Here is a 22,384-nt window from a genome sequence, read left to right on the forward strand (position 1 = left end):
GGCAGCATCGCCCCGCCATGGCCTTGCGTGGGCCCCTCACCCGCCTGCTCCGCGCCCAGCCCGACGCCGCGCTCCAGCTGCGCCGCCGGGCGCACTCCGTGGCTCTGGTGGGAGCCCCGCTCTCCAGAGGCCAGGTGGGCATTGCGGAGGGCGCTGGGTGCCGGCGGGGCTCGCGTACCTGGCTGCCGGCAGCGCTCTCTAAAGCCTTCTCCCTCTCTTTGTTTCGCAGAAACGGCGGGGAGTGGACCACGGCCCCGCTACCCTCCGCGCCGCGGGGCTGGTGGAGCGGCTGGCCGGGCTCGGTGAGCGCAGCGCGGCGGACGGGCGGGAGGGGGTGGCGGCGGGGGCTGCGGGGCTGCCCGCATCGCTCCCTCGCCTCTCGGGGCAGCGTGACTCAGCCTCTCGCTGCGGGCGGGGGGAGACGGGTCCTGCCTGCCGTGACTCACGGAGCGCACCGAGCCCCGGCGCCGGCGATGCCCGCAGCCTTGCGGAGGTGCCGGCAGGGAGAGGCTTGTCGCATTCCGCACCGGGAGGAGCCGCACGGGGCCCCGCGGGGGTCCCGGAACAAAGAGCGGCCGGTGGTCTCGGCTCCCCGGCCGTGATGCGCTCCGGCTGCTCGGAACAGTAGGACGCAGCCCGAGCCGCCCGCGCCGGCACAGCGAGCGCCGCACCGGCAAGTGGAGCGTGTGCTGTTCCCGTGCTGACTCCGGGAGAGCGGGGGAGGCTGTTTGCATCGCTGTGTGAGCCTGTGGCATCCAGACAAGTAACCGTGATCCTCGGGTTATCGCGTACTGTGGGCTTTGCCTTTTTTTTTTTCTTTTCTTTCTGTGTTCCTTACCAGTTTGTATCTAAAAGATTCCTATGCTTCTAGGTGATGAAATTCAGAATTTTCTGGACAAGTCCTCAATTTTGTGTATGAGGTCTTTTGTGAAGTCTTTGAAAACGCTTGCAAATACCACCCTGTAAACGGGCTGTTTCTGGTCTTTTTGTGCAAGCAAATCCATGCACTTAATTGTGATTCAGCTTCTCACATCTAATACTTCTACAAGCTGAGACCTGCAGAAAGCTGTACCACAGTTACTAGAAACAGGACATAAAGTTGTAAAGCTGAACCGTGTCTTGGAGAATGTTTAATCTAAAGAGTGTTACTGAAAATGGTGTCATGAGGATGGATTGCAGGGAGGGACCACAGAAAGAACCAATATCTGCTCCTTGGGTGGTTAGTGTCAGTGGAGATTAGATGCATGCAGAGATAATTGCCTAAAAACCCTCTAGCAATTTTATTCTGAATTGTAAGAACTCTTCAAAACAGAAGCAATTGTTCTGTGCAGCCCTGTAGGCATATCCTGCATATCTTATGATTCACAAGCTGAAAAATCCCAGTTGGCAGCCACGTTGGTAGATATTCTTTTCCTCACTTGTTTTGTGCAAAGTACAGGCACTTGCTGTCGTTGGCAATACTTGAATTCTAGTGAGCAAGAGCTATCATCTCAGCAAATGTGCAAGAGGGCATCAAAAGTGGTTCTTTGTACTGGAATAGTTACTGAGCCTAAAGTTTATTTGAAACTAACAAATTGCCAGGTTTGAAAGGAGGATGCTCTTCTAAATAAGACTGTAGGCAGCAGATTATTTTGTAGCAATGACAGAATTTTATACTGGAAGGCTTGGGGTTCTCTTTCAAGTGGTTTGGAGCTAATGTTTCCACTTTGTAAGAATTCTTTGATGAAAACCCCAAACCCACAAAACCCAACAAAATTTAAAACTAGAAGAAAAAGCCCTCTCATTTGCTTGACACAAGCACACTTCAGTAGGAGCTTGTAGAAGGTAGAAAGAAGGGGAAATTCAAGCCCTTTCTGGATTCCAGTTTTAAAATGTTATGGGGATAGAAATGAAGCAAGCTAAACCAGTATTTAAAAAACAGTATTTAAAAAATATTTTCACTGCTTAGTTTCTTATAGGTTGTTTACTCATCAATCAGCTATGCGCATGGAGGTACCTTCTTGCTGTTCCCTTACAGATTTTAGAGGCTCTTCCTTCTGCAGTTGCAGTTTTCTATTGCTGGTGTGTTCTTCCACTGGGGTGAGGTTGGTTTGTTTTTTAAGGTGGTGTTGATGTCTATTGCTGCTTAAATCTCTGCAGCTCTTTAAAGAACAGGTTCTGCTGTGAGGGCCCATCCTGCAACAATGACAGAGGAGTGGTTTACAGTGCAAAGACAATCTGCTTGAGGGGAGGGTGCTGGATGGAGGAGGATGCTGCTATGTAGCCTTTTGTACTGTACACATTTGTTGTTCATGGAAACTTAACAAAATATTGTTTTTATATGTGGGCTGCTTATTTTTCTTCCCTGGGATGCCAGGATAGTTTTGGCTGCAGTGCTGTTGAAATAGTGCCATTACTTGGAGTCCTGTGGTATGCTGAACTGGCAGTAAAACTTTAGCTGCTTTCTCTGTCTTTCCAACAGTATGAATTTTCTGCTCATACTTTTAAGAAGGCCACAGTATGAATGGAGCCACAGTATGATTCTAATTATTAATTCAGAATTCTGTTTATCTGTGTTATAATGGAGTTAATAATTTTCATGGATTCCTGATTGTTTTCCAGGAACAGGCAAATTATACAGCAGCAGAGCAGGTTTCTCCTTTAAAATTAAATAACATTTGTCTAAGACACAGGGCATCATCATGTGTGCTGTCTAGTTCTGAAGCATTTGTGACCACAGGGTCTGTATATGTGAGTGCCCATGGAAAGTGTTTGTTACATGCCCCCATTCCCTGCTTGGATATTAAAACATGCTATAAACCTGATTTTCCTTGTCATTACCAGTTTGAAACCATGCTTCCCAGTACAAGCATGAGGCTGGATTCTGGGCCATCTAAAGAAGTACAAATGGGGGAAGAAGCAGTATTCCTTTGCTTTAACAGTAACTTTGAAAACTGCCTTCACTGCCTTTCAAGTGGAAGAGATTTCTGGTGACCAGACTCTTCTGTTTGCCTGAAATGTTAAAGTTTGTTTATTTAAGGTTTTGATTTAATAATTTTGCATTTGTAATTCAAGTTCAACTCCACCTGTATAAAATGTTTGTCTGTCTTATTTAATGACTTCTGTTGATTATGCTCCAGCCATATCAGAAAGAGTGAGAACACTTTTTTCCACTTTTTACATTGTTTTCCACTTTGCTTTCACTGTCTGGTGTATTTGGATGGGGTGGTGGTAGTGGAATTTTATTGTTCCTTTAACCCTATCCTTAGTTCTGTACTTTCATAGTCCTTTTGCAGTGTTCTGAGCTGCTATTCCCGTTTCTATTTTTGGTGGGGGGATCCCTCCCTGGAAAGATTATGTGGCCATACCTACATGGTATAGTAACTTCTTGGCTGCCTCAATCCATGACTGCCTGTGAACTGCTTGTTTATGCTTAGGCTGAAACCCGAGGAGGGAGCACAGAGGCAGATGTTGTTGCTAGTCTGTACCAGACTGTCAGAGATGAATCTGAGCTACCAATTTGACTTTTTTCCCCTTGTCAAGAGCAGAGAGATCACAGTTACCTGTCAGTAGTAGCTCAAGGTGTACTCAGAGTTACTCTAGCAGGAGTCCCAAGCTAAAAGCAGTAGGTGTGCAAGTCTAGCATGAGTAAATTAAAGTATAATTTACTCTGCCTGTGGGGATTTTTATTCACCTTGGAGATGTTTGTCTTTTGGCTTTGCTTCCTCTCCCAAGGGAAACTAAAACATTATCACCTTAAAGGACATGTTGCCAAAGTAAACCTGCCATGTGAAAACAGAGACCCACAGCTCCTTGGCGTGGGTGAGAAAAGGGTGTATAGCATGTAGGTCTGTGTATTGCTCTAACATTATCAGAAATGGGTGCAATATGTGGAGGCTTTTGGACTCTTTTTGGCTAGGATGGGGGAGATAGGTGGCAGGTGCCTAAGCTGCCAAAGGTGCAAAGTATGAAGTTTTTTAAAGTGAGAATTTCTTGGGCCTCTCCTGTTTGCTGTAGATTAGGCAGAGAATCTGATCAAACTTCAATCCAAAGTTTTTCCTAGTCCTCTTACTTGAGGAGAGAAAGCCCTTACTCAGTTTTATACTTCATAGAGAGCTATTGTTTTTTACTGTAGCCTTTGAGGTGACTTAGAGCATCTGTGCTGCTGCTGGCATGGGAACAAGTTTAGTGTAAGATTTCTTCCCAAGTATTCATTCTTGTATGTTGACTCTTGTTGATTGCTGAATTAAATTTTTTTGGTCTTTATTTAGAACTGCATGCAGCTGGTTGCTGAGCTTAGTCAGGCTTGGATTTGGGGTACTGTAGAATTGATTAGCAAAGTTTGGATCTGAGTTGCTGGCTTGACAAGTTGGTGAACTGCAGAGACGTGTGGCTTACACACAGAGGGGAACTGCACGTGTCAGAGAGAATGAGCATCACATCACCATTCTTCTGTTGGACCGGAAAAAAGTCTTCAGTCATAGGTTTCATGAGGCCAGTGCAGTGACTCAGAAAGGAGTAACCTCCTCTAAAAGAGGAGTGGAGCTGTTAATCCCTGTGTCTCTGGAGTTACACTACTGCATTGCCCAAAACCATTGGACTCCTGCTGACATCTGCTGCCAGAAATAGAAATTCAACTTTGCTTCTTCACCAAGATAGCTCAGATGGTTAGTATTAGTCTTAATAAAGCATGAGGCAGCTGCTTCTACATATCTCCTTTTTGTCCACCTAAGTCTTCTTCAGTAACGAATTTAGAAGGAAGATAAACAGTTTTTTAATTATGCATTGATTATGCATAAATAATTATAGGTGCTGGGATTCAGTAGATTTGGACTAGCAAGAATTGCAGCTGCATTGTTGGGAAAATAATGTTCATCGGTCCATCCAGTAAATGTGTTTAAGAAGTTGCCTGTATCCCTGAATAATCTGTCAAACTGTACCATTCTGCTTGCCCTGTATTTGGACTGAAATTGGATTTACATGTTAGAAACAAGATCTGTCAGGAATGGATTATTGAATTCTTTGATTAGATTCTAGCTTTGTTTTGCACTAGCTTTTGCATTGGTTGTTTCTCTTCAAAACTCAGTATTTTAAACTTGCAAAGATATTAGTACAGCCAGTCAAATATCTCTAATCTCTAGAATTCAAATAAACTCTAAATTTGTTGTATAGATAACATCAAGATCTGGCTTTTTTTGAGTTACGTTTTCTGCTGTTGATGAAGTGGGAGACAGGCAAAATTCTAAATAACTCTGGCATTTAAGCAGCATGTTATTTAGTTAAATCTCTGCACTGAGGTAAGAAATCCTGTTGAGGTAAGAAATGTTACTGTTCATCTATTTTTATTTCTGATCACATCTGGTGCTAGTACTGTCAAAGCTAAGTATTCATTTGCTAGGAACATCCTCAGGAATGAAAATCAGTTTGGATATAACATAAAGAGGTCAGACTAACAACTAATTCTTCTTCCCTACAAAGCAGAAATAGGAATGAGTTTTTTTAATCCAGGAACACCCTCTCCCCCTGCTTTTACCCTGACACAAAATGGGTAAATGGCAGTTCTCTTTCCTTTCTCTTAGATACAAGCATGCCCAAACAGTTCTGTTTAATATCAGTACAACATACTTATGTAGTACTGCAACTTATTTCTGGAACCAGACTTAATTACCTCTTTTTATTTATACAGAGATAAAGATCCAGGAGACTCTGCTATTCTTGTTTACCTCTCAAATGTGGATCAGCCATGATTGGTTACCTTCAAAGACCAGTGGTTTGTCAAAATTCAAAGCACAGCCAAAGGGGCTGATTGTAACTTGCATTTGCAATGAGTCTTTGAAATGATGCCACTTGTCAGAATGCATCAAGGGCAGGTGCTGCTCCACTCTGTGAGGGAAGGCAGCCAGGAGCTGGCTCTGATGACCTGGCAGGCAGAAGGAGCCCTGCCGGGGTTTTGGAGTAGAGCTGTTTTGAGGAGGCCTCCACTGAGGCTGTTTGTAGGTTGCTTCTTCCCAACAGACATCAATGGCTGTCTTGCCCTGGGGAGGCTAAGCTCCCCCGGGGTAGTGTGCTCTGCTGTGCACAACTCTGCTCAGCAGCTGCAGTTATCCTTTTGAGTGTTGCACCTTCAATATTTGCATGATTACAGGTAGCTTTGGAAGCCAGGAGAAAAATGCCAACACTGCAAATAGAGTCATTGCAGTCCTTGCTGTCAGTTGGTTCTGATATTCTCTTCCCTTCCCCATGCTGATGGAGCACATAATCTGCTTTGGAATGGAAACCTTTGTGTCAGCCATCCATCGATCTGATGTTTGTTTTTCCCTCTCCCATTTGGCTGGTGCACACTCAAGGTTGCACTCTATGAAATTGGCTTTAAAGAGTCTTTGTGAATTTGAGGTAAATGTCAATTGGTGCTTTAACTGTAGTTGTTCTGTGTAACAGTTTAGTTTAAATACCTTTAAAAATAAAGCTTGGCTGGTGAAGATCAGGAAAACCTGAATTGATTATTTCTTCCTAATCCTTAAATAAAAGGACACTAGGGTAAAGGACCCATTGGTCCAACAGAGCTCCAACAGAGCTCTTGGAGGTTTTGGTTTGGTTTTTTTTTTTTTTTTGATTCATAGTGATACCCATCCTAGATATTTTCATATTATAAATTTAGTTTTAATACATGACTTAGCTGAATTTCTGCACTTATATCATTCTCTCTGGATTGGAGTACATTTAGATTACATTCTGGTTTATTTTTTTAGTATTAATTCTGTTGAAGGAGTGGAGTTACTAGGGGAATGCAGAAAGGGAGATGACAGAGGGAAAACTGGGTAATGAGTTGGATTTTGATCTGCTTTACAGTACACATGATCTATTACTGCTTTCTCATTTGAAACTTTAATCACATGTCTTGTTGTGGACAAGACATGTGATTAAAGGTCTCTTGGTCTCACAAGACCAAGAGACCTTTGGCAGGTGTATGCTTATGTGACTATGGTATGGAGGACTGGTTTTGGATGAAAGGTGGAAATTTCTATTATACTACCACCTGCTGAAAAGCAGGGAATGAAGCACTGAAGTTAAATACAAAAAAATAAAACACACAGGCCCACAACCCACCAGATTTTTCATTTGTATATGAAGAAGTGGTCAGATGTTAGTTTCTCCCAGCTGGTTAAGAGGGAGGAAGAGAATTTCAGTAATCTCTAATATATTTTACTCTCCCTTCCTCTCAAGTGTTACCTGCCTGGATTAAGGAATCTAATATAACTGTTTAGTTTTGTAACAATCTAAAGCACAAGGTGCTTGTTGAGGAAAGCTCTTTTGGCATTGTGATCCTCATGGCTATAAGGGCCCCATTGTGTTCTTGTTATCAGGAGTTGTGTCTGGGTTAAGCTTATTGAAGGGAATTAGAACGTGTGCAGGGTTTGCTGGTGGTGTGGCGGGGCAATAGCCGCACCCTTCTTTCTGATGCAAGCCACAGTGCAAATGTTTCCCAACACCTCAGACTGACGTTTTTGAAGACCTCTGAAGGTCAACTGCACTGAATTTCATCAGAGATTAAAATTATAAGCAGTTTTCAAAGGGAAATGAGGTGGCTGCTCGATTTGGGGTTGGAAAATTAATTTTTGGCTCTCTTTATGCAAGGGACATCTTGACTACAGACTTGGGGCAGCAGTTGGAATTGGGTTTGCTTGTTGTTTTTGTAGGAGATGAAGCTTTTTAAATATTTACAGCCACAGAAACTTTGTCTTAAACCAGACAAAAAATTTCAAATAAAGGGATAGGAATTGCTCAGACAAGAGCATGCCTTTTAGGAAGTGAAACTTAAGAGCTGACTGGTATCTATTGAGCCATCAACTATGTATCCAACCTATATATACCTATACCTATACCTCTTCTCGCAGATACCTATTCAGTTTAAAGAGAAGTAGATGCTCTGTAAGGAAGTTCCTAGCAAGCAGGTTATGATTAAATTAGACTGCAGAAGTCTGTCTCATGCAGTGGGAACCTTGCTAGCCTAATTACCTATTCATGTAAAATGAAAACATGCACTTTGTTTGTGTAGTTGTAATACACACATGTTCTGAATAATTCTGGAGGGTTAAAACTGCCTTAAAAAAAAAAGCTTCAGAATGCACTTGTCATAATGAATTGAATCATTTGTTTGCTGTTGTGTAACATTTTGACAGTCTCTGAGAAAGGATTACAAAGTCCCCACCATAAGCCAATGGGTTTATACTGAAAAGAAGGATGGTAACTTGGTTTCATTCATGGGAAGTAAAATATTAAGTTTGCCTATAAACATTGTGCATAGTAGTCATTGCATCCTAAAAGGCCTTTATATGTTTGTGGTGGTTTAGTAAATGATGCTATAAAGCTGAGAAAGCAGTTTGCAGGAGCGATGCAACATGAGAGCAACTTTATATGTTACATAGTATGAAAGAAAGTCTAGTAACAATAGGATTTCCTGATTCCTTTGACAGTAGTTCACCCAGGAGAGGATTTACTTTTCCCATTAATTTAGGTTTTGGTGTTTTTTTAAAGTCCAGTTCACAAATGCCCAGTGTAAACCAGCTGTGTTGGGAGATCAGTTCTATCCCATGTTCCTTGTGCTTTTCTTCCAGTTCCCATTTGCTGCCTTGCAGAGCTGTCATATTTATTATGTGAATGTGCCATGGGGCAATGTCAGCAAACAGCCTGGGTTTGGAAAGCTGAATCTCCTACTATCAAGTTTGCTGCTTCTGTTGCTGATGCAATTTCCTAGTAGAGGAAGATGGGGGGAGGCTTTCTGTGCTGCTGTGCATTTAATTGGAAAACATCTGCTGCCCAGATGTTTTCCAATTAAATGCCACCTGATATGAGCTGCCTGTTTTTACAGAAGAAAATTGTCTAAATCTGTGCAGGGAAATCACTGTAGTAACTGCTGGCTGCTGTGTGTATTTTGCTTATTATAGGAAGTGAACTTCAGACATGTCATACAGCTTGCTAAAAGACATGTCCCCAGTGAAAGATTATAAAATCATTCACTAATGGCAAAATAACTGAGTTGAGCATGACTAACACATTAACAGCTTATTTGAAAAGGCATGCAAAGAACAGTTTTTTCAGGTAAATACTTAATTTGTTGGGGTTTCTTTGTTTGGTGTAGGGTTCTTTTGGGGTTTTATTTTTTTTTGGTTGGTTGGTGTTTGGGGTTTTTTTTTTGTTTTGTTTTTGGTGGGTTTTTGTGTGTGTGTGATTTTGTTTTCTTTTTTTAATCTTTTTATTTGAAGTCTAAGGCTCCTAAGTAGGAAAAATTTAGATCAGTTCTACCTAGATACAAGTAAAGTTCTGGCTGTGCAGGCTGGATAAATGACAGCTGTGCATCCCCTGGTCTGCAGGCTGCTTGCCTGTGTGATCTTTCCCTAACCTGTTCTGGTCAAAAGAAATTAACCTGGGGATGATCTACTGTGCAAACTATTTCGAGCTAATTTATTATTTTTTTGGCTGAAATGTGCCCCCAGGCACCTCTGATGACAGAGGGGGCATTGAAGCCCTGAGGATTGCACTCCTGACAGGACTGCTGTGCATGTGTAGGGTTGGTTATGTAACTACACTGTGTGTTCCTGCTCAGATGACACCTTTATCTCCCTTGTATTTCTTTCAAGCTTCTGTAACAGAAATAGATGACTCAGGCATGCTTTTTTGTTTCCCTCATTTCAAAAAGGGATCTCTGCTTGAGCCAGAGTGTTGGTGGAGCTAACTTGTATGTATTTGGTTGTTACAAATTTCCTACACGGTTGATAATTGACTAATGAATCAAACATAATATATTTTTCATTTGAAAGTAATTTCTGGTAGGGCTTGAAGATGTGAACAAAAGACTTTTGATCACATTTAGTTTTATGTTATTTCATTACTAGCAAAATGTCTATGCTGCTCACTCCTTGTAAGCAGCATGGACATTGTATGGTAGTTAGGGTATGTTTCAATTTAAAAGAACTTTAATCCTGGCTAGACCTGACCTGCTTCACTGACAAACGGTTTGGATGCTATGCTTTCTAATGAATGTAAGGAAACTTGCTTTCCTATCTGCCCATAGCTTTTTCTACCTTTCAGAACTTGAATCTACTGCCTTTTAAAAGACCCCATATATTCTTCATGTTAACTTTTGGTGCTGATTTAAAAAGCTGTTTTGTTTCTAAGTATTAGTATCTATATAAAATAAGGTGTCCCAGCTACTAAAGAAAGTGAATGGATATTGCTTGGTGAGGTAGATTAGAAAATCTTTCCCTAATGGCCAAATAACAGCAAAATACCCCAGACTGCACAGCAGTACAGCATGTCTATCCATTGAGCAATTGCTTTGCACAAATAATGTAGTTGAGAGAGCTTTGATTTAAGAAATAAACTTAAATCTATGTGCAAGCAGGCAGATGAAAGGGAAAACAATTCCGATCTTTAAGTTTTAGACTAATAGCTGAGATTCAAAACAGAAGCTATGTCAAATTTTTCAAGTAGTTATTGATGTGTTGAACTTTTTTTCTTTGTTCAGTACCATTAACACAAATGTGCATGTTGATTTCATCTCTAGTACCTGATCATTTGAAAAACTGTGTGTACACATGCACTTCCCACACTTTGAGATACATGGCATATCTAAGTACTGTGAATTTCTTTGTCTGTGCACTGTCTATTCACTAAGCTTTCCCTTTGCCCTAAGGTAAGGTCATTTAATCCCAGTTTTCAAAACACTAGGCACCATTAAAAGAAATAATAGCAAGAGAGATATTAATGCTTGAGTATTGGATTAGCATGTACTTCTGAGATGAATCAGATAGACTTTGGATAGCTGGCTGAAAACATTCCTTATTACCTTGGGAAAGATGAGCTGTCCCCTGCAAGCACATAAGTACAGTGGGCCTAGAGACAACAGATGCACAAAGCTGAGAAAAGAAACTGCTACAAGGTTCATGAACCCTATCTGAACTTTAGAAGATGGTAACAAAAACTGAAGGCATCTATCATCTTCAACAGACATTAGGCTTTTCTATAAAACTAATTAGAGGGAATTACGAGTACCATGTGTTCAAAAAGTGGACAAGATTGCAGAATTCTGGACGACAAATGTGTTAAGCTATATAAACGTGATGTGATCCTAAGAAACAAGTGGGGTCTTTTATTCAGAAGCTGAACCAAGTCTTTTTGCCCTGCAATGGGATCTTGGCGGTGGGCAGGGTAAAGCAGAAATTACTAAACACTTGCTACTTCTCTAAACACACTTGCTCAAATCTGCCACGTGTGGCCTGCCTTGAGCATCACCTGGAGAATTTTAACTGATTCCTTCAAGGAATCAGTGCAAGGAGTGATGGCATAGTTGGGTCTTTGTTTTATACTGGTCTGAAGGTGGAGCTTTGTGATAGCATTAAAGGTAGTTGTTTTTCATCCTTTAATGGGTAAAAATACTGCCATGTGCTTGTATGTCCTGTAGGAGAGAACAAAACCTAAGTTGTAGTAATTTCTTCCATTACACTGTATAATGTGTTGTCCTGCAATGTACAACTCACTGCACATAGCTCCCAACTGCAGATTTATTTCACACAGATATCAGAGGTATTATATCAAAGGCATTATTCCCTTGTACAAGAGTCTCTCCAAAAGGTCTTGATACCCATTGAAGTCTTACTTCCAGAACTTGTCTCCCAGGCTTGCTTGAGTACTTTCATCAAACTTTAAAATACTGAAATGTGTAGCAGTGTGCATATGTGGGAGAAGTAGCCTTGCAGGATGACACAAATAAAAAAAAAAATTGTAACATTTACTGAACATCTTGGAACTCGCTTTTTTCTGCTTCTGCACAGCACTAGAATAAATGGGATAGAAAATGTAGTGGTCACAGAGATCAGATAGCACATTCAAATGTGAACAAAATGGGCTCAAAATTCCAGAACCTTCATCCTGTTGCTTAATTAGGTATTGTCTATGGGAGGAAAAAAAAAGCAGTCCTGTACCTGTGTGCCTTCTGAAAAGCTGGGGGTGTCATGGTCCTGCTTACTGCTTTAAGTCACTGCAGAGAATGTGTTTTCTGAGTTGCTAGGACATCTATTCAATCCTTCCTCAAACAGCTGTGCTCAGCTGATATGTTCATTTGCAAATACCCCAATATCTGCTGACCTCTGTCCTTGCTATAAAATGTATGCTTGCCTACTTCCCAGCACCAAATCTGCACAAATGATTCAATAAATTTCCTTCATTCATTTCATCAGTCAAAACTCCTTTTAAAATATAGAGAAGTCATGTATTTCTCAAGTAAGCTTTTATGCAATGTCCACCAAGCAAATTCACAGAGCCAGCTTCCTAGACATTAGACTAATGGCTTACTGGAAATTAAGCAGGAACCCAGAGCCCCAAGGCTGTTTCCTCATGTTGACTTGCCTTAAATTTTTCAAATTGCCCCATTAAGGACAAGATGGCTAAAGGCCAAATGTCATGCTCTGGCCAGGATGCTTTGAACTGCAAACAGACTAGTGATTCTGAGGAGTAAAGGGGACAGGCATGTCAGGTATTCAGGGTGGTCTTATTAAGCCCCTTTTGGTGTAGCTGTAAATACCTTGGGGCCTCTTCTGCCCTCATCAGAGCCTGCAGTGAGAGACCTGTCTTAAACTGAGAGTCTCTGAGAGGAAAGGCTGAGTTTTACACTCAGAATGTTCTCAGGTTCAACAACCAATCAGGCTGTAACTGACTATCCTAGAGAAAGGATCTCAAAGAGTTTGGGGATCAAAGTCCCAGAATTAAAATGCCTTCTAGAATATCTTGTGTTGAGAAAATGGACAGGTTCTCGTTACAAAGCTCTAGTGGATCCTCCAATGGAGTTGCCTGGAAGCGCTGTAAGAAAGTTATATTATTTGTTACTTGGTGCTTTTGTGCCAGGATTTTTGGGGACCTTGAAAATGTAAAGTAACTGTAGCTATAGTAAAATGTGTAATCCTCCGAATCTTTAAGTGACTGAGCTTATTTGAGGCTGTATACAATCTGTCTAAATGGGAAGAAAGGTGGCAGTGCAGACTATAATTTTTCATGTTAGAATTTATCATGAAATAATGTTTTAAAAATCCAAACATTTTCTAAGTGACTTTTTATGATTGGCATAGCTCACTGCTAAATTAAAGCTGTCTTAAGCTGATAATGTTGTCTTAAACTCTCTGATTTGTAATGCTGTGACAGGTGCATCCCATGCAAATAGTCAAATGGATCCATTCCTTTTCCACTGTTCCTTTCATACTTGCCCAACTGATTTTGAGCATTTCCCTGGGAAAGTATTTAAATAAGTCACTCTCTCCTTTTGTTGCTGTGTTCCCAGGATGCCAAGTGCACGACTTTGGAGATTTGAATTTCACTCAAGTTCCCAACGATGAACTGTACAACAACCTGGTTTTGTACCCACGGTCGGTGGGCTTGGCCAGCCAGATGCTGGCTGATGCAGTGAGCAGAGCCGTAGCTGCTGGACACAGATGTGTGACTTTAGGAGGTGATCACAGGTGAGCTGACCTAAAAACAATTAGTGGTTTATGCTGCAGGTCAACACTTGGAGTGCAAGATTTTAATTTAAAAAACAAGGGGACTTGGGGAACAGCTTGGGGGTCGTTTCTTGGCAATACCTTAGGGATGGGCTTTTAGGGTGGGACATAGAAGACAATTACAAGAACCTGACCTTCTCAGACAGTACTGCTTAGTTCCAGACTCGTCTGTGATCAGTTGTGTAGACACACAATTGAGATTTTCCTCTTTGGGGAAGTTTGTGTCATCAGGTTCCTTCAGAGGAACTGCTCTGTTCCTTTATTGCTGAATGTTTAGTGATGTGTCTCTTTTGCCCGTCACGTCTTAAGACAGGTTTGTAATGCCTATACACAGACAATTTTGCAATAGATCTTGCAACATGAATCTTTTTCCTCTTTTTCACTAGCCTTTGGTCTGAGAATTGGTTGAAGATGGTAGGGCATGTAAGGAATTGTGGGGGAAGGTGTCATGAGCAGAATAAAAAAAGGCTAGATTTTCTGTTGCATTTGGACCTAGAGCAGGTGAAGATTTAAGTGTGTGGGAAGAGTGACAGCAGAGAGCTGTGGCTTATCTGTTACTACAGCCCTGTATTAACTTGGCCTCCTGGAATCACAGCAGTGGCATGCCATGAAGTTTGTATGGGATGCTCCCTTTATTGTCAGAGATGTCTGATGTGTGAAAATGTAACAACAGGGCTGACTGAAGCTGAGAGACTCCCCTTTGTCCTTGTAGTTGTTCTGAAGGAGAAATGGTGACTAAAGACTTTGTTACTGTACTTCCAGCCTGGCACTTGGTTCTGTCAGTGGCCATGCACGGCAGTGCCCACACCTCGGAGTGATCTGGGTGGATGCACATGCTGACATCAACACGCCTCTCACCACTCAGTCTGGGAGCCTCCATGGACAGCCTCTCTCATTTCTCCTAAGGGAGCTTCAAGATAAAGTGAGTATCCTGATTGTAGTTATCCCACATGGCAACCTCAGAGCACTGCACCATTGCTGATGTGAGGTTCTTTTGTACCTGGTGCAAATGCAGATCTTTCCTATCAGAGTACAAGGAAAAAAATGTATTTGTTGTGTGTGTACGCATGCACATACATGCACATAATATATATATACAAGTGCCACAAACACATGTAACCCCAGATACAGGCACACTTAGAGACACCAATGAGAAAAAGCTTTTCTTTGTGTTTGCACCCTCGTGGGCTGCACAGTGAGCTGCACACAGCAGCTGACTCTGGTGCTGCTCCCGAGTCACTGAGCAGCAACGCTGAGGCTGGGCAGGAACCTCCCCTGAGCCCAGCCTGTGAGAGCCCAGCTGAGCTCCCCTCCAGGAACAGCTGGTTCCTGCATACCTCACATGCTGCTTCTGCTTAGTTTGGCTCTTCCATGTTTTGACAACCTTGGGGGCTGACAGGGGCTGTTGCTCTATGATCTCTCCTAACTGGCTGCTCTGGCATTGGCTCCACTGTAAATATTACAAATCAAAACAGCTGGAACTGCTTGCAGTGAGCTTTTAAAGAGAGCGCCTTTTTCTTGGAAAGAGGTCAAAAAGAGCTGTTTCCTGGGGCACATGGAGTGTGCATGGCCCATTTTTGCTGCTGTCAAGATGCTGAGCAGTAGGCTGACCTAAGGCTGAGGTAGCCTGGCTTAGCTGTAGGGTGTGTCAGGGACCTGCAGCACCTGTGCAGTGAATGGCCGAGGCCTCTGCGGTAGAACTTTGATACAACAATCTGCTTCTGCGGAAGCTTAGGCTGGAGAGTGAGAGCAGGATCAGCAACTGCACCTTGAGAATAGACACTGGAGCTGCAAAAAACCTGACTGCATTATTTTGGCACTCTGCATTGCTAGTATTTACTCCTAACTTTCTCGTTTCTCTGACAAATTTGGGGTGCTGTGTTGCTGGAAGTATACCCTTTCCAAGCAAGAATAAGCATGTTTAAATCTGTATGGCTACTGAAGATACCACGGCATCAGTTCCTGTTCAGTGTGGCAATACTGCAGTCATCCCATAAAGTTCTTCTGCTTTTATCCTGCAAATTGTTTTGAATTATTTCCATCCACAAGTCAATAGAATCATCTAGTGCTTTTACATACTTTACTCTTTCTAGTCATTCTTATGTGGTCTCTACAGACGTGTTGGAATTCCCAAAGTAATGCAAAACGAATGGGGCTTTTTACAACACCCTCTGAACATGATAAGGTTAATATAAAAGGTTACTGTATTTCTACTTTTTTGCCCATAAGTTAAAGGGGGTTTTGGCACCTGCACACACTTTATCAAGGGAGATAAGTAGTGAAAGAGAAAATTTTGTGAATTTTAGAGCTCACTTAAGGTGAACAGTTTATGGCTTGGTGGAAACAGAACAAAACTTAAGTTCTGTAAGAGCTGAGGAATGAGGATATATTGGTCTGCTGGGTTCCAGTTCTTGAGCAGCATAGAAAAGCAGTAATTTTTTACAATTATTGAGATTTTTTGACATGCTAAAAGAATATCTGTTAGCTTTCTGGGGTCAGTGGGGGAGCTGGCCTTTCTTGCAAGCAGCAGAAGTGAAGAAAGAATAAGATTAGGCTATGCTTAGTGGCAAGCTACTCAGGCATGGTGCTGGTTATGGGATCTTGTCACAAGCCCACCTCAACTCCAGCAGTCTGCAAGCCTGTGCAGGTGCACAAACAGGTGTGCACTCACTCAGGGGGGCTTTCTTACCCTACTGTACTCCTGTTTAGAGGGGGGAAAGCTAACATGAGTCCTGCTGGTAGCACGGGGCTTCTACAACCATGAATTTTTAAACAGCTCTTTAGCAGTAGGACAGTGTGTCTTTGACAATGGTTTGTCTGGCCAATACCCCTCTGACTCTCTGGAGCAAACCATGATGTGTGCAGAAGTGCATATGGCTCACCCTCTTACTCTCATCCAATACAGCACCTGAGTCGATAATGGGACAAAAAAAATTATCATCCTCCTTTCCTGACTGCTTCAGGGCTCCTGGAACCATCCAAACTCACAAACTGCTATTAACACCTTCCCATGAAAATGCCTGCCCCTCTGGCTTTACTATCAGCAACTCCCTTCCCATTTTAACAAAGCAAAGAACCTGTCAAAGGCAGTTAATACATTCAATTTAATTTATTTACAAACAAAAAGGTATAATTGAAATTGCGGTATTAAATTACTGAATCATTAATACTAGAGAGTATCTGACAATGTTATGCCATTATGTCATTACTATGCTCAGTTTATGATGTGGTGATGATAAATTTTGTGTAATTAATTTTTGAAACCTGAATTTATTTTTCCTAGTAGTCTCCAATTCATTTATCCCTCTTCATAATTTATGACTGGAAAGGTTCAGGTCATTGTCATAGAGTAGCAAATACTTTATAATCTGTGCTAATTTAACCCAATGTAATTAAATATAGGTATGGGCATGTTCACCTTTAAAAACATCCAATATTGTAATTAGAATAATTAGTAATTGAGAAGTCTAAGAGGGAAACAAAACCTTTTAGCTACTTGACAGCTGTATTGACTGTAGCCATTTTCAGAGCTGGGAGAAGGAGAAATTTGAGTTAACTTAACCACTCTTAAAATTAGTAAGTGTTACTAACTGAAAGGTTTTATAATTCCATACCATGACTACTTAATTGCCAAAGCTGAAAAACAAAGACTTCCTAATCTTTCAGCTGCTGTCCTAGACCTAACCCTCTTCAATTCTGCATCAACAGCCAGCATGATGTAGCCCACTGGAGGCCCAACTTCTTGCCCTGCTTTTCCCCCCCCTCTTTTATTTTTTTTCTTTTTTTTCAACTTCCCACTTTGAATTTATCCATCTTTAATACTGTTTTTTGTAAGTTTGCATGACTTCTCCTAAAAAGACAGAGCTGCCTTGGTTTTCATTCTTCCACCTAAGCATAATGTACTGCGTAAGTTACAGAGAACCACCATGAAGTGCCCTGTGTAAGTGATCTACATCTGGATATCTATTTAGCATTCCTCCTTACACTCACTGATGCAAATTACCTCTTGCTTGTGAATTCAGGCTTTTTAGTGCTCCTCCTCTTCAAACGGGAAAATGCAGAACAGTTAAAAACTTCATCCATTCACATTCAACTCAGATAAAGTCACATCACTTTACCTCAGTTGAACATAGAAATGAAGGTAAGGACTGATTACATCAGCCAAACCATTAAGTGCAGAAGTTTCTCTAAATAGAGAGAGAAAGGATGCTATAAATCAATACAAAGTTTTCAGGGAAGCATGAAATAGCATTCTGTTAAGTATATCATAAAGTGACCTTTTGTTAAGTATATCATTAAAGTGACCAAACCTCTGCCTGCAGGTACCACAACTTCCTGGCTTTTCCTGGCTAAAGCCCTGCCTTTCAGCATCTGATATTGTGTACATTGGTTTGAGGGATGTCGATCCTGCTGAGTAGTAAGTTGGTTTAGATTAAACAATTTTTGTAAAGACTGAAATAATAAGCTTGAAATCACATCCATAAGGGTTGCTAGATTTCAGCTTAAACCAATAATGATTGTTTTAAAAAAAATATTTTCACAGCTATATTTTGAAGAACTTTGACATCCAGTATTTTTCCATGAGGGATATCGATCGCCTTGGAATTAAGAAAGTTATGGAAAGAACCTTTGAACGACTGATGGGCAGGTAATGAACTATTATCTCATTTAAACTGGTCTTGTTGAACGTCTGCTTTCCTGAAAGTTATTGAAGTGAAGGTCACTTGATGTAAGGCAGCTGTACAGGACTGTGACAGTGTCCAGTATACAGGGAACCCTCAGCACTGGAGCCATTTCATGGTGTTTTGGCAGATGGCTGTGACAGGTTATGACTCACTACAGTTGTGGCTCTGTTTTATACTGTTTGGTTCTGTTAAGTAATTCTGCATTTTCTGCAGTTTGACAGGATGTTTGAATCAACTCAGACTGCAGGATACACATTACACTTTTAAAAATACATACAGCAACTTGACAGTAACTTGAAATGAGCTGTTGGTATGGGAAGTGGAAGCATTTGATGGCTTCCCCCTTGGACTGCTCACACACAATGTCCTGATGGTGCCTGCCAGTGCCAGTGCAGGTGGTAAAGCTCACTTTAACCACTCCCTTACTGCAGTTCACTACTGCCACCTTTGTGACCCTTGAACGTTCAAGTTTGGAGAACCAGGTCAGGGAGCAAATTATGCTTGGAGCTGGGAGAGGGGCACTTAGAAAAGGTAACCTCTGTCACAGGTTAAAACCTGTGCTGCATGCTGCTGTTTTCTAAAGGTGTGCTCACCCTTCCTAGCTGCAGCTGTGCCAAGTAAAGAAGATGGTAATCCAGATGTTTCTCCTTACTGAGCATCTGCAGTAAGTTGGAAGTATGCAGTTTGCCACTTAAATAATTCATGTGAGTGACAAGCAGTGTCCTGTTTATTAAGCTGTCATCAGCTGGCAGATGATATAGCAAGTAACTAATGCTTTAGGTTTGAGATTATCCTTTACTACTTCAGCAGTTAGACTACATGGCAGGGTTTGGAATGCTCATCTTGATGAACTGTCAGTGAAATCCTTGAGCTCAGTGCTTCCTCCATCCTAGCTGCCATGCACAGGCTGGCTTCACCCTGGCTTTCTGTACAAAAGGAGAAAAGGCTGGATTGTATCACACACTTCTTTACATCGATCCACTAAGATGACAAATACCAGTTAAGATGGTTTGAACTAAAGTACTTATCTTCAGCCAAATCCTTGCTGAGTAGATGCTATTTTAATGTATGTGAGACATGGTTCAAGGAGCTTGATGCTACTTTGCTGATTAGCTTAGTCAGTAAGAAATGCACATAGAAAAACTGTAAGGCTCTAAGATTGCTTTTCTTGTTTTATTCTGTCTCAGGAGACAGAGACCAATTCACCTGAGTTTTGACATTGATGCTTTTGATCCCTCACTGGCTCCAGCAACGGGGACTCCTGTTCTGGGTGGATTAACTTACAGAGAAGGCATGTACATCACAGAGGAAATACACAACACAGGTAGGAGCTGACCAGCAGTATGGGGCTAAGCAAGGACAGGACAAACTACCCAGAGCTCTTACTGGTTTTGTTTTTCTAGTATAAATAGATAGTAAGTGAAGTCAAAGCAAAGGTCCCTGCAAAGTCAATTCAGCCTTCAGTAAGGGAAAAAGAAGTCCTGTGGTTGGGCAATTCCCTTGGTGTTGGAAGCATCTTAACCATCAACAACTTCAGCTTAGCAAAAGAAAATACACAGTATGTTAACAGCTAATGTCAAAAATGTGTAATACTGTTCCCTAACCCTAAACACATGAGGCAAGATGGGCATCTGGAATACAAAAATGGTTGTAAACAGTCTTAAATAGTTTGAAGTTCCATTCTAGGATTCAAGAAATCAAGCTTTCATAAAATATACTGCAGTTGATTCAATATATGAGGACTTTTCATCTTATTACCATCAAGTTTTTATTTAATATGTTTAAACAATATTATTTGCCATAAAAGAAGGTTAAAAAATCCCAACCAGACAATAGTCTATAGATTCATGAACAGGATGGCAAAGGAATACGAGGTGAGACTATTTTGTAACCTCTCATTTTTGGACTGGGAGAAAAAACATTCCTCTCATAAATGTGTATGGAACATCAAACGTTTTTCCTGAATCCTGAAAGCACAAATGAGTGAGGTAGTGATGATGTAAGAAAGAACCAAATTTAAAACACTAATTTGCATCTGAGAACAAACTTCATCCCTTGAGTGCCAATCTTAGTTGTCTAAGGGTCACAGACCCAAATACCAGACTTGCTACAATGAATAAAAGGCTGCAAACAAAACCGTGCAGAAGACTGTACCCTTTGTCAGAATAACAAAGCTGTAAATCATTTTCACAGGAATGCTTTCAGCTGTAGACATGGTTGAAGTCAATCCACTGCTCGGAGCTTCTCAAGAGGCAGTGAAAGCAACTGCTCACCTCGCAGTCGATGTGATAGCAACGTGCTTTGGGCAGACAAGGGAAGGAGCACACATCGCTTTTGATGAACTCCCAACACCCAGCTCTCCAGATGAATCTGACAGTGAACAGCAAGTGAGGATTTAAGAACCCATGTTGGATATATTGGACACTACAGAGCTCTGTTGAGGCACTTGAGTGGATAGATTGTCAACACTTGGCAAATACTGTTACACCTCAGTTTTTAAATAAACTAGTTTTTCCATTGATCAGTGGCTACTTTATTACATAGCAAGATTTATTCATTTAGTTAAGTATATACAAAATGAGACAATAAAATATTTATTACCTTCTTATTAATCTTACCAGTAGTTCAAGCTTGTTTCTTTTTACTCCCATTCTGTCTTTCAAGTGTCAGTACAGTTTCAGTTGAATGTGCCATCTCATGACTCAGTTCAACCCTCAGACAGTCAAAGGGAGCAGATAGCCCATCCTATTCCTCATCAGTGGAAAAGCTCATCTTGGTTATAAAGGTTCATTTCTTGCGAAAGAACTTGAAGTAGACCACACCTCCTAGGATGGCCAATTCCAGGATGATGATAATTGACAGCAGCAATTTATTTGTGGTTATTCTAGAGTGAAAAAATAAAAATCTGATAGTTGTTTTTTTTTTCCAGCTTGTTTATGAAAGCTTATTCTAGATCCAGATCCCCATCATCCCTTCCCTGTTTCAGCGAGATCATACTGTGCTTTTCAAAAAGCTCTTAACAAGCAGAAAGGGCCAAACTCAATAGTTCACTACTCATGTTTTCCTGGAAATTCTGTTTGAATCTCCTATTTTGGCAGTAGCAGTTCTGGTCCTCTTCTCCTGTCCCATAGAAGGCAGATGGTTGCCCTATATGTGCCTACTCCTTCAGTCAAGCAAAGAGGAAAACAATACCTGAAGTCCTGTGCTAAAAACCCCTCATGGTTGTGCTTTTACTTGCTGAAGGAAAACTAAAAATCTCAAAATAATAAAGTACTTTTACTACTCAAAACTAGACAGTTATCACAATTTCCTTTGGCAATGGGCATAAAGGAAAGGTTGTGAGGAGATAAGTACCTGCTGGGAGTACAATCTATGAACTGGGTTTTCAAGGCTAATTAAACAATATAGCTAAACTGCAAATCCACTTAAGAAGCCAAGGTTTTAGCCATCAAAATAATACATGGTCCAGCTCAGAGTGTCTCATGGGCCAGCCTAGGACTAACTGCTCTAGGGTATTGGTGTGGGCTAAACAGATTAGTCTGTGTCATCAGGCATCTAACTCGTCCAATGCTGCAGTGATTTATGGCACAGCTTTTCCCAGCCTGAATGAGTGGCATCTGAAGGCACCATGAGCAAGTCACTGTAACTTGCTTCTGTCCTCACCATGATTTGGATGGTTAAAGACCCCACATCATCCTGACCAAACAGCACACATTCAGTGCAGTTCAACAGCCTGTACTCCACTAAGCAATTACCAGAGAGGAAAACACACAAATTAGCATCTGCATGTGGACTCACATTCTGTTCACACATTCCCTAAAGCCTCCCTACAGTCCCAGCTGCCATACTTTTTTTCCCCTAAATCCAGCAGGCACCAATAGCCCATGCTGCTGTCAGTCACACCACTCACCTCCGAGACATCGAGCGTAGAATCTTGCGACTCTTGCTCAAGTTCTCAGTTGTATTCACCAGCTGAGGAGAGCCAGAGGTTACTTGTCAGTTAAACAAGCACACATCAACTCTGGAAAGATGCATGTGAAAACAGCTAGTGTTGAAATGCTGCAATGAATTACAGGACAGGATGACCATGTCCTCTCCAAATTGAGACACAGGATTATTTTGTACCCACAACAGCAGCTGGAAGCATTGCCTCTTTTCCAAGGAGAAATTAAG

At 41.5% G+C, this 22,384-nt stretch overlaps 2 protein-coding genes across 3 annotated transcripts in view; one reads left to right on the forward strand and one right to left on the reverse strand.

Annotated features, from left to right (window-relative positions):
* ARG2 (arginase 2) lies at positions 1-20,732 on the forward strand. Its single transcript, XM_009101977.4, has 8 exons — positions 1-134; positions 230-302; positions 13,310-13,487; positions 14,289-14,448; positions 17,849-17,943; positions 18,070-18,174; positions 19,399-19,535; positions 20,405-20,732. Exons 1-8 carry the CDS (start codon positions 18-20, stop codon positions 20,608-20,610), a joined length of 1,071 nt encoding a protein of 356 aa, XP_009100225.1. The 5' UTR covers positions 1-17; the 3' UTR covers positions 20,611-20,732.
* VTI1B (vesicle transport through interaction with t-SNAREs 1B) overlaps positions 20,729-22,384 on the reverse strand; it is an 11,123-nt gene continuing 9,467 nt past the window's right edge. For both annotated transcript variants that reach the window (XM_009101979.4, XM_018907526.3), the window contains exons 5-6: positions 22,122-22,183; positions 20,729-21,095 (exon numbers count right to left, since the gene is read on the reverse strand). In XM_009101979.4, the coding sequence (XP_009100227.1) occupies positions 20,999-21,095; positions 22,122-22,183 (159 nt within the window). In that variant the 3' untranslated portion in view covers positions 20,729-20,998. The remainder of the gene's footprint in view (positions 21,096-22,121; positions 22,184-22,384) is intronic.

Source organism: Serinus canaria, chromosome 5 (assembly GCF_022539315.1).
Source record: "Serinus canaria isolate serCan28SL12 chromosome 5, serCan2020, whole genome shotgun sequence".
NCBI classification, from domain to species: Eukaryota; Metazoa; Chordata; class Aves; order Passeriformes; family Fringillidae; genus Serinus; species Serinus canaria.